The 12,803-nt window shown below is 38.4% G+C and overlaps 1 protein-coding gene across 5 annotated transcripts in view; it reads right to left on the bottom strand.

Annotated features, from left to right (window-relative positions):
* The window catches only part of SCAPER (S-phase cyclin A associated protein in the ER), a 440,234-nt gene that overhangs the window by 153,739 nt on the left and 273,692 nt on the right, over positions 1–12,803 (bottom strand). For all 5 annotated transcript variants that reach the window (XM_058542151.1, XM_058542150.1, XM_058542152.1 and 2 more), the window contains one exon: positions 1,462–1,577. In XM_058542151.1, coding sequence (XP_058398134.1) covers positions 1,462–1,577 — 116 coding nt within the window. The remainder of the gene's footprint in view (positions 1–1,461; positions 1,578–12,803) is intronic.

Genomic DNA, 12,803 nt, shown 5'->3' with positions numbered 1-12,803 from the left:
GCTCCACAGAAAGATACCCTGACTTAAAGGATACCTATACCTTCTTTCAATAATCTCTCCTTTGTCAGTAGAGCAAAGGAACTCAAACTAACTTCAGTATCAAAGAGTTTGTACTTAGAAATGTCTAATGTCAAATAGACAACACTGTCTTAAACCAGGCAAGACTACAGTCATGCGCACATAATGACGTTTTGCTCAACAACAGACCGCATACATGATGGTGGTCCAATAAGGTAAGTACCATATAGTCTAGGTGTGTAGTTGGCTATACCATCTAGGTTTGTGTAAGTACACTCTATGATGTTCGAACAATGACAAAATCGTCTAATGACACATTTCCCAGAACGTATCCCCGTTAAGCGACACATGACTGTACTACTTTGAAAACTGCCATTTAATATTTACATAACACTTTAAAGTTTACAAAGAACTCTCACATACATTATTTCAACTGATCCCCACAGTAGCACTGTGATGTGAATATGATTACCCCTGTTTAACCAAATGACGAAATAGATGCAACAAGATTAAGGCACTTGCCCAAATTCTCCTGGCTAGTAACTGGCAGAGATAAAACTGGAATCCAGGTTTGTCTGACTCCAGAGCCAGTGCTATTTCTATTTTACCAAAATGTCTCTAAGGAAAAAAGATAACATATTCTTGGAATCTTTTTCCTGTTGTGTCCAATGGACAAATGAAGCACTTACTTGTTGGGCTAACTAAATAATTAAAAGTTTTCTCAGTGATATAAATAAACTTTTATCAAAACCTCTCATTTAAAATCTGTAAATAAGAGTCTCCACAAAATATCCAGAAATTGTGCATGTTACAACTCAGGAATATAATACTTCTGAAATAATGTTGTCTGTTACTACATCCCAGGTGGCCAGGGACCAAAGGGTGACTTCAGAGAATAGGAAAGTGGATCTTAGGTCTAAAGGCTGCACAGGATCCTTATGACAAAGAGCAATTTGCAGTTAAAGACCAAATTGTAATTCAGTTCCCAGCTATTTGGCTGGGACTCTAGACTACGGCAGTATTGGCCTCAGACTGCTCTTCCTATGTATCAGGGACTGCAAATTTCACAGCTCAGGACTCTATTAATGTACTTACCTCTTTTTTGTATGCAACACAAAAAGTTAGCTTTCTGTTACTACTATACATTTCTGTTCAATTTCTGTAAGCAGTTAGAACTGCTCAAGAGTTCATCAATTCTTCTTGATTTAGGATTAGAGAAGGGCATAGACCAAAGAGATTTCCTTTATAAGGCTTTTTAGGCTCAATTTGAGTTTTGTAAGTGAAGTTGAGCACCTATGTTTTTCTCTCTAATGGGGAGTGTAAGCTTTTGCTATTCAAGCCTGAATATACATGCAATTTTCTTGTGGTCCTGCATATGGAAACCATAGGGCAGAAATGACTCACAAATGAAACGTGAAAGACAAATTAAAAAACTATACTTACTTAGGAGGGATTCGTGAAACTGTGTTCACATTTGTGGCTGGGACCACTACTTGAAGAATGTGTTCAAGCGCTGTTAATCCACCAGCAACTTGAAATGCAATCTGATCTGCCACATTCTAGACAGAAATACAAACAGAAATTAGCCCAATTTCCCAGGCATAAAATTATAACCAAATGAAATATTTAGCTGTAGTGTGAAACCTTCTGTTGGTTCAATTATTCTACAAATATTTATTGAATGCTTCCTCAGTGCTAGGAACTGCAGGTCAAAAGCAGTGAACATAAAAGACATGGTTGCTGCTTCCACGAAGTCTACAATTTAGTGGATGAGACCAACACTAATCAAATAACTATAAATAAAACGATTTCAATTATGATAAGTACCTTGAAGAAAAAGCAAAGGTGATCTATGAGGAAAATCGGGGAACCAACTATACATCGTGGAAAGGGTCAGCATAGGCTTCTCTGAGAAAGTTGAGGTTTTAAGACAGGTAAAAGAAAAAGGAAAGGGATGGTGCACTCTAAGCAGAGGGAAAAAACATTTTATACAGAAATTTTTAGCAATACTTTAAAAAACCAGATCATTTTATAATATTAATTATCACCTAATGAGACAAATTGACTTCCACAAAGATTTCCTCTCCTAGAAATTATTTCTTCAGTAATACAAGATAATCTAATATCTAACCATTTAGCTATATAAATATATATATATATTTTTTTTAGCACTTCAGCTATTTTAGGGAGAATATTAAGTAAACATTTTAGAACTCAACCTATGATTATCTCTATACAATTCCTGAATTGTTTACAATTCTTGTAGGAAGGAACTTCTCCACGCTCTTTGCATTCCTTCAGCATGAGGAGGGAAAGAGTGATTTTATGGTACACTGTATCAGTTTTTAAGCATACCCAGAATCACTGTATCATATATGTAAAAAATAGGATAGCAACCTTTTATGGGCTGAATTGTGTCCCCCCTGAATTCTTATGTTGAAGTCCCAGTACCTAGTACCTCAGAACGTAACTGTATTTGAGGATAAGGTCTTTAAAGATGTGATTAAGTTAAAATGGGGCTGTTAGGGTGGGGCCCTAATCCAATATGACTGATGTCCTTACAAGAAGAGGAAGAGACACCAGGGATGCACATGCACAGAGAAAAGGCCGTGTGAGGACACAGTAAGAAGACGGCCATTTATAAACCAAAGAGAGAGGTCTCAGGAAAAACCAAACCTGCCAACATCTTGACCTTGGACTTCTAGCCTCCAAAACTGTAAGAAAATAAATTGCTGTTGTTTAAGCCACCCAGTCTGTGGTACTTTGTTATGGTAGCCCTAGCAAACTAATACATAACCCCTCTATTACAACACCACCTTACACTTCTAATAGCATTCTACAGTTCATCAAGCCCTGAAATTTCTTTGAAATGCTGAGGTGTGTTTTTGGGGAGTAGGGTGCATGGGAGCGAGATATGAGTTATACACAGGCTCTGTAAAATATGCTTGCCTGATTCTTCTGAGGTTCTAAGCACAATGCTCTGCCTGCTTGATGTAGACTATTGGCTCTAGTACACGTCTGGAGTTTGGTAGTAAGTGAGTTTCAATTACTTTGTGCACAATAAAATACAGTTTGAGAATATAATAAGCTCATTGTGAATTTTAGATGAGAATTTGCCCTTTTAAGATTAACAATTAATAATTTATTTTGTTATCAATGAAAAAAATATTTCTTTGCAACAGAACTAACAATCAGAATACTGAGAAGCCCAGGTACGTTCAGTAATTTATTTAAAACCATAATGCTGTTACCATTCTTTCTTCTTATGTTAGGATGTCAATATAATTAGAAAATAATAATAACTTTTGTATTAACACATAACATACACAGAGAAAACTGCACTAATCATATTTATATAGCTGGATGAAGTATGGCAAATTGAATACACTCTGTAACAACTCCAGAATTAAAAAATAAAGCTTTATAACATGCCATAATATCTCTGGTGTCCATCCCACTCACTCTCTCTCCCTCCTTCCCAAATGTAAAGGCTATTCTAACTTTTAAAATCATAGATTCCTTTTGTCTACTTTTCAATTCTATAAAAATAAAATCATATTTTAAAAATTCTGTAGTATCTAGCTTTTCTTGCTTGATTGGTTTTTTCCCTAAATTCATCCATATTGCTGCCTGTAGCAGTGTTTCATTCATTTTCCTTGCTGTGTAATATTCCTTCATCTGATCATATACTTCAATTTAAATGTTTCACTGCTGATTGATGTTTGGGTTATTTCTACTTTGAAACTCTGGACAATGCTGCTTTAAACATTTTTGTACATGTATCTGGGCACATGAAACATACAGTCGTGTTGGGTATATGCTTAAGAATGGAACTGCTAGGTCACAGAGTATGCATAGGTTCAGTTTTCTTATGACCCAACAGCTTTCTAAAGTATTCAAAACAATTTGTGTACACACTGCAGTGCAGTGATAATTTCAGTTATTCCATACTCACACCAAAACTTGGTTTTATCATTTTTTTTTAACATTAGTCATTCTAATGGGTATGTACCGGCATTTTATTGAGGTTTCCATGTTGCCTTTTCCTGAGAATCAGTGGAGTTAACACTTCATGTTTATTGGGCTATTTTTTAAAATTGGGGTATACTTTACAACTGGGTGAAAGGCTCAGATTTCAAGTATACCATTCAATTAAATCTGACGAATGCTTACCAAGACCTGAATGTTTCCACCACCCTAGAAAGTTTCCTCATGCCCCTTTCACAGTCAATCCCTCCTGCCTGAAGCAACCACTTATTTGATTTATAGTACCATAAGTTAGTCTTGTCTATGGTAGAATTTCATATAAATGGGATCATATAGTATGCATGAATATTTTTGGGATTTAATTTGGTAGTGATTGGTTATCCAAGCAGCAGTTTTACCAGAGCCAGGCCTATAGTACCATGGAAGCATCTGAAGCCTAGGGAAAATGGCAGAGGGACTCTGAATCAAGACAGGAAAGTAAAGACATACATACAGCTCCTTTCTTCTTATACTCAAAAGAAATAGGAATTATAGATAAAATATTTAATAATATTAAAATGCATAATTATACTAAAAAATAAATGAAAAATTTCTGTGAAACGGATGGAAAAGCTCATTATAATTCAAAGAGCAAGGGTCCAACTGTCAGCAGATTCTTAAAAGAACATCTGCCCTTCTAGACTGTCCCTTCTTCCTCAGCTCTCATACTGATTCAGGCTCCAAGTTCTGATTACTCCACTTCTGTTATAGCTCTTAACTCTTGCCTCTTCTATCAGTGCCTACTCAGAAGAGTTCAGGCTCTCATGGTCTCTTGCTTGAGGTACTGCAGCAACCTCCTAATGAGTATGTCTGGATCGAGGCTCACCCCACACCAGCCCTCTCTAGAGCAATGCTCTTAAACGTTGTAAGATCAAAGTCAGAGGTTTTTTTCATTTTTTAAAAAGATTTTCACTCCATTGTAGACCAATACTTTGTGAAATACAATACAAATGAAATAATGAACAAATGAGAAAAAAAAGACGTACTAAGGAGGAGTCCACATTTTAAAATATTAGATGCAACAGACATAAAATTACTCTGTCAATTTGCTAAAACTTACTCTTCATTTGTGTATTTATCTCACCATGTTCTAGTGACAGTGGCCTGGCCCTGGCCTGTGGACTCTACTTTGAGTAGTCCTGCTCTAGATAGCCATATATACAATGAGGATAATATTCTCAAGAGTAAATGTGATCATGTCACTCTCTGTGCAAAACACTTGAATGACTTCTTCTTCACTGTCTACAGAACGAGGCCCAAATTCCTTCGTACAATTCTTTAGAATCTGATCCCTCTCTAACAACCTCTTTCCCTGCCATGCTCCTGCCTCTCTCTTAACCAAACTCCCCATATGGCGCATGCTCTTTCATGCCTCTGTGCTTCTGCATATACTGTTCCTTCCCAGAACGGATAATCCTCTCTAGTTTTTCATCTTCGTATCCCCACTAAACTCAGAGGTTCCTGAGGTCAGGGACCATGTCTGTTTTATCACCACACCTCCAACACTTAGCAGAGGGGATTGGACTCAGTAAGCGCTCAATTAATAGTTGTTGAACCACGGTTTTGAGAAAGAAGGCTGACAAAGATACTTTTACATGATTTTAACTGCGAAAACACAGATAGTCAATAATTTCTCTGGTATGATCCAGGATAAAATCCTCCATTTCTCTTATTGTGTGTGCCTTATGGAATAGTTTTTCACTGGAATTCAGCTTCATTCAAAGAATGAAATTTGGTTTTTAAGACTGAAGGACATGTTCACCTTGAACCTCCTTAATAACCATCAAGGAAGGAACTACACCCCCTAATCGCACTCCATTTCAATGTAAAGCCTTTACATATTAATATCTCTCAACTCAACACCAAAGTATATCATACCTCAAGCCAAGCAGATGCACCAGTTGATGCAATCTGTCCACAGGGAAACTAAGCAGTACCACTGCTATTCTTGTAGACCTTTCCACAATGGGAAAGAACCGGGTCAACACTGCAGAAGTGGAGGGGAAAAGGACTGAGTAAAAGCAGACCATTTTAATGTATACATCTATGCCTTAAAAACAAAACAAAACAAAACAAAACTCAAAGCCTTTTATGCAGTGCCAACAACATGGATGTGGCCTCTTGAAAACTTAAGACATAGGCTCTAACACATATTAAGCAGGAAAAAATAAGCCAATTTCAGGAAGATAAAGGCCATGCAAAGCCAAATTTTTACTAATGTATTAATGAAAACTGAAGTTTTAATTTATCATCTCTAGATTTTCAAGGAAATAAAGCAAAAAGCAAAACCAACTACAAAATTAAAAACCCCAAAAATCTCCTCTTGGGATCAAAGAGGATTCTGGTTATCTGCACTTCTGGTTTAGAGATGCAACAAGCCACTTCTGGATTCTCTTCCATAGAATATGGCCAGATGGAAACATTGTTCAGTATCCTCCTAACTTCTCCTACATGTCCCACATCAACTCCTATTCATCTAATCATTTCTGCCCTGCCTCAGGACCCCATTCTCTGTGCCTAAAAGCTCCTTTAGACTGGTGGCTGATTCATCTCTGCAGCCCCAGTCCCGGCACAGAATAGGAATGGTAAATACCTGATGGATGAGTGACTGAACAAAAGGATGAACAAATGAAAAGATTTTTCTCAGACAGCAAAAATGTCCTGTGAGATATGACAAATTAACACAATATAGAGGCCTATGAGCATAAGAAGGAGAAACCCCTCTCCCTGGATCCCGTTGCCTAACTCAGCGCAAATGAACGGCTCTTTCCCCTCTCTATAATAAAGGTAGATGAAACAATCCTATGATATTCTATGACTTTTTCAAGTCGGGAGGACAGAAAGGGAAACTCAAGCTGGCTCAATGATGAGCTGTCCAAATGTTAAAATTAAGAGAAGAAACCACCTTCTTAAGCATGTGGCATTAAACACTCTATATGCAAATAAAAAATAGAAATTACTTTCACACACAATCCAGGTAGACTTAAGGATGCAAAGAGCCTCCCATTTCCTCTTCATTTCTATTCCCACCACACTAACTTCTTGTGTCAACCACTTGGTACTTCTTATACACTGCTCCCTTTATATTCCTGGACGTCTAATGCCATGATGAGACTGGATGCTCCTCAAATACATCATCTTATACTTGTTCCTCTCCCTCTCAGTGTCTAGAAAAAATCAACTATGCTAAAATGCTTAACCAAAATTATTCTCTCCATCCAAACTGCTACCTTCTCAACTTGTAATGTTCAAATGCTAGCTCTCAATCCTTGAGACCCAGATCAAATATTGCTTCTTTCATGAAGCCTTTCCTGATTCCCTCCAACTAAAGTCAAAGGTCTCTGTATTTAACTGTATTTCTCTTGTGGCACTTATCACTGTTAAAAAATAAAATTCAACTGAGTAAATTTGAAGGTCTAATTGGCTTTATCAAATGATTCATGAATCGGGCAGCCTCTCATCCAGCAAGCACAGAGATACTCTGAGGAATTATACAAAATGGAAGGCTTTTATAGAAAGGAGGAAGGAGCAAGGAAGTCATTAGCAAAGGAAAAATGAAAGTTTCATTGCAGGAAAGTAAAAGTTCATGGTGACGACGGTTTCTAACTGGCTCAGCTGTGGTGTTTTCCCTTGGTTATGCAAGAAGAAAATCTTCCTTCCTCCTGTTGGGGTAATAAAGTAGGGGTACCTTCCCTTTGGAGATGCAAGGTATATCTCTTCCTGTTGGGGATAACTGACAACGAATGTAGTGCATGAGAGCTCCCTCTACAGGCCTTCCTGATTCCAATTTTAGTTGAAGTTTCCTTTATTAATTTTCACATCACTTTCTACAGCATCCCAGAGTTATTTATGTTCATGTACTAGACTGTAAAGCCTAAACTCTCCTATCTTTGCATTCCCTATCAGGGTCAAGCACAGGATGCACACACTATAGGCACCAAGCAAAGTCTGTTCAATGATTGAAAATATCTCATCTAGAAAGGTGAACTAGGTACCTTTCCTTTTTCTTTTTACCCCTTTTCCAAATACTTTGCATTCAGACATGTGAAATTGGAACTTTCATAAAGAGCTTTATCATTCTGATTTGAGTGAGGAAGAAATACTTCTAAAGATGAAATGTGTGGCTTTATTTACCTACCTGGCATAACACCTTAATAGCTCTGCCTTCTTCTGCTCTGTCCTACTGCGAGACTGACAACTGACTAATAGGATTAGCAGCTCCATTCTAATAAGCGAGCTTAGCTAAAGGCCAGCAAAAAATGACAGCTTGAATCTGAATTACATGGCCTGGGAATCCATTCAATTATTAACTAGAGTAACTGTTATTACCTCTCCCATTCGAAGGAGAGGCAGCTGTTAATCTTTGGTGGCCTGCAAAGGCTGGTGGCCTTTGTACCTGACTTCTCTATAGACAGTAATTATGTCCTTTGTGATCAGGGAGGAAGGCCTTCCCAGCCTTTTAGACAGAAATGGCAGATGGGGAAAATTATTTGCATGTTCATTAGGAGGATAGGCTAGATTTGTTTGGAGCATCTGTTGGTACCTTAAGACCTGTTTAGAGATACAAGTATGTTTTGGAAAGTCCGTAAATTTAGAACTCAGAAGCCCAATTTACAGAGATGAGAAGATCCTGGAGTAAATTTTTTAATGGTTGTTTTCCCCATAAGAAAAACTTTCCTAACACTTAAAGGACATCATCTCTACTCATCTACTATCTTCACCTGTTATTGTCAGCTTAAAAGAAGCAAGCATAATGAGCTGATATTCTTTACTGTTTTATGATTTTTCCCTTCTAAGCCTTCTAATGTTGTCTTTTTCATATTCCCATAATCTACATAAATGTCTAGGCTCAGCTTTTCAGCTGTAGACACCCTTGAAAGGACTCAGGTTCCAGCGTCGAGAATATCACAAGGAAATTATAAATTTGTGGGAGTGTGGTCCCAAAAAGAGTAAAATCATAATGTACAGTTTGAAGGCTTAGGTAATGAGGTAACTGGCGATGAGAGAAGCTGGAAAAGCTTTCCTAAGATTAGAGGAACAAGTCCTTTGTGATGCTAATCAGAACTTGGACCCTTTGGAGGGCTCTCCCTGAGGGAGCTGAACTGTGCCATTTTTGACCTGTTAGGACTAACTGAAACGAGGGCAGGGTGAGTGAGGGGGGTGGTGCAGGAACTAAAGGATGAAAGCAGGACACGAGACCTGAGTGCTCTTGTTCCTTCTCTTTAAGCAGTGAAGAGATAAATGACCAAAGATTAGCATATAGAGTTTATTACTTCAAAACTAACAGTGAAGTTATTTTGATCTCCCTCATCCTCAAGCTCTGCAAAGCTGCCAAGTGGCAGGCACTGGTCCAGGCTCACCACTCATAGTGAGAGATAGACTTAAAATAGATAAATGCAATACAGTGAGATAAGTGCTATAATGAGGGGATTTACACAGAGCTGTACGCACATAGAGGAAATGGTTCCTTTGACTAGTTCTTCAGGACACAATGGGTGTCAATGTGAACATCTTTCTGAGTTATTGTGCTATCAAATTAAAAGACAAAGGACCCCAAGTCAAGGACCTACATATGAGGTTCCTTGTGCAACTCCTTTATTCTCCCACCTTTTCCAACTTCCAGGCTACCTGTTGGTTTACAGCAGAACCTGACGAGTCTTACCACAGCAGTTCCCCTTTTTCCCTTGTCCTTCCATGTTAAATATCCTGGATGTTTTAAAGTTGGGAGGCAAAAGAAACTCCGGACCATGAGACCAAGGAGAATCTGTTTTGGGCAAGGGAGTCATACGGACAAAAGCCAGTAACATGGACAAATTCCTTTAGGTTCAGCAACTCCCAGGGAGCAGGACCTTAGAGCTCAGAGGCTCTTCTCCAACAAGATGGCAAGGAAAGGGAGAGGAGTGTTCCTAAAGCACTCTGTTCTCTCTCCATCAAAGCACTTGTAGTTCTTGACTGATTTTTCTATTACTTTACTGTAAACTAGATCACACTGTTATCTATTTACTTAATCACAAAGTGGACTATGAACTCTCTGACAGCTGGGATTATGTTTATATAGGGTCTAGCAAAAAGTAAGTATTCAATAAATAGTTGCTGAATCAAAGTATAAAAGTACAGTCTAATTTCTGGGGCTCTAACATCAGAAATTCTCTTACAAGTAGAGAAAACTCATCAATTCATGAAGAGAAAGAAAAGGCTGAGGAACACCCACGTGCCTGGGAAAGTCAAGGCAAGGGTACAAATAAGCTAGAAACTGTGGAAGAGGCTTCTGGTCCTTGCCTATGCTGACAAGGCAAGGCAAGGCAGGCCCTGGTCTTAGGCCTGCCTGAAGGGGACAAGCCCAGAGAGGAGAGGCCAGAGATATGAAGGCCAACTGCAGGGTCTTTGCCAAACATCTTTGCTTATGTCCTGCCCTACTCATCTTGGCATCAATTTTATTGCCCTATTCTCAAGGAAAATAGTGACCCAGATCTTTTTATGTCCTTAAGAAGGGAGGGGAAGAGCACTTTTAAGGAGTGAAAACAAACTTAAGGAGGGAATAGGAACACAAACTTTACTTTTTTCCAAGTGCCATCCTAGAGGGCTAAGAGTGACATTTCAAAGGCTTACCATGTGGTAGGCCGTGGGCTATCATATAAGCCCTCACAACAACCCTACGAGGTAGGAATCACCATCCCATTATCCAGATAAGAAAACCAGTCTTAGAGGAGTTGTAACTTGCTTAAGTTTTTATAACTAGCAAGTGGCAGAACTAGGTATTGAGTCTAGGTTTATACGACTTCCACGTGTATGATGGATCTACACAGAGAATGCTGTGGGAAAATCCAGTATGTGGCTATAAGAATGTGCTTGATATCTGGCACACCAAATATCTCAATTTTGTAAAATCCTGGACTTGATATTACTTAAAAGTTTTAAACAGAATTTTATTTTGAAATAATTTTAGATTTATTGAAGAGTTTCAAGAAGAGTAGAGACTGTCTGCATGCCTTAATCCAGCTTTCCCTCATGGTAACATCTTACATAACATGGTACATTTATCAAAACTAAGAAATTACATTAAAACTATACTATTAACTAAACTGCAGCCTTTACTTGGATTTCCCCTAGCTTTCCCACTGGTGGCCTTTTTCTGTTCCAGGATCAAATCTAGAATACCACATTGCATTTAGCTCGATACTATTTTGAAGACAAGGTGAAGTTACTTTTAGCATTAGAGGAGGGATCCTGAGCTCTCTTATATTAGCATTCACTAGCAGCAACTAAAAAAAAAAATCTTGAAATAATCCAGACTCAGAGAATGTAAAGGAATGCCAAGTCTGACCATCACAAGTAAATAAAAAAGGAAATGAGAGCTAACCAGATTCTAAGGGACTGAAATATGAGTAGTTCTTTTAATTGCTGGTGCAGTTCTTGAGACTGTCAGGAAATGGGAAGAAATGTGCACACAGCAGGAGGGAAGTAGGCCTTGGGTGAGGAGGGAGGGAATGTGGGATCAGGGTTAGAAGAGACTCCAGGTGGCCCAAGATGAGCTCCCTCTGCCGCTCCAGTCCCAAATGGCCTTCAATTCTTTTCTCAGCTAGGGCAGTCTTTCAAAACCCTTTCCTTTCTGAATGTCAGTGAAATCTCTGGAGGCTTTGCTTCCAACTTCAGCACAGATACTGCTTCTAAGTCTTTAGCGTATGCCTGCTCCACCTGTGCCCATGATAGGATATTTATCGCAAGATTTTTTTTCAAGAAGCAGCTAGGTTAAAAAGCCTTGTGATGGGACACTAGGAAAGTCAAGTATAGCTGATTTTAGAAATGATCCTGCTAGGAAGCACCGGGTCTGCTTAATCTAGTGCAGAGGAAATGAAAGGAGGGAAATAGCTAGCGATAGGCAATGTTTCCTCAGATGGATTATCTGGAGCCTGCACTCTGGTTCATGCCCTTCTGTTCTCTAGCACCTAAAGGTATACAGGGACATGAGAGGAGACAAAAACAGTGCAAATTCTGTCACTTTATGAGACTATCTGATAAAAAAAATGTGGCAAGGAAGAAGGCAAAAACCAGCAGCCCTTCAGATTTTGGACTTCAGGATGATCATGTTAACTTATACTTTGGTCACGGATGAAAACTGTTTAACAATGCAGAGCTTCTGTTCTCCATTAAAATGTTGCAAACAATACCTTCTAGTGTGGAGAACAGTGTGAAAGGCTTTTTCAGAATATCTGGTCTTTCTTCTTAACTTTCCTATAGTAAACATGATCAAATGTTTACTGAAGAGTTAATGCTGCCCCACTGAATTCTAACATGAGAGCCCCTCTTTGCTACTGCTTTTAGCTAGTAAGAATAAGATAAGACCTTTATTAAAGATGAACTAAAAGCCTGCTTATTCAAGGCAAACAAAACTCAGAGGAGTCATTAAGTCTGGAGAATAACAGGTCATTATAGAATTTTATTTCTTTATGAAAAGGTAAATATAAATCCCTTTCTCTTTACAAGGAATACTCAATTTCATTTGAAGAGAAATTTGATGATCAATTCACATTTAAACAAAGTCTTTAGTCTGAAGTCCAAAACAGGTTTTAGTTTTAAGTCAGCATGCAAGTCCATATCCTCCCAATATGGGGAAGAAAAGTTATCATATGGAAAAGAAATGTAAAGATCCTAAAAAGAATCTGTACCTCTGAAGACATTCATGCATAAACCTTAAATGGCACACAATGTTAAGAGGCCTTTTTAGCAGGGACGGGGGAGGTAGGGATCTGAAAGATAGG

The sequence above is a fragment of the Diceros bicornis genome, chromosome 5 (genome assembly GCF_020826845.1).
Source record: "Diceros bicornis minor isolate mBicDic1 chromosome 5, mDicBic1.mat.cur, whole genome shotgun sequence".
NCBI lineage: Eukaryota > Metazoa > Chordata > Mammalia > Perissodactyla > Rhinocerotidae > Diceros > Diceros bicornis.
The sequence above is the reverse complement of the archived record's forward strand: the minus strand, read 5'-3'. Positions and strand labels throughout refer to the sequence as shown.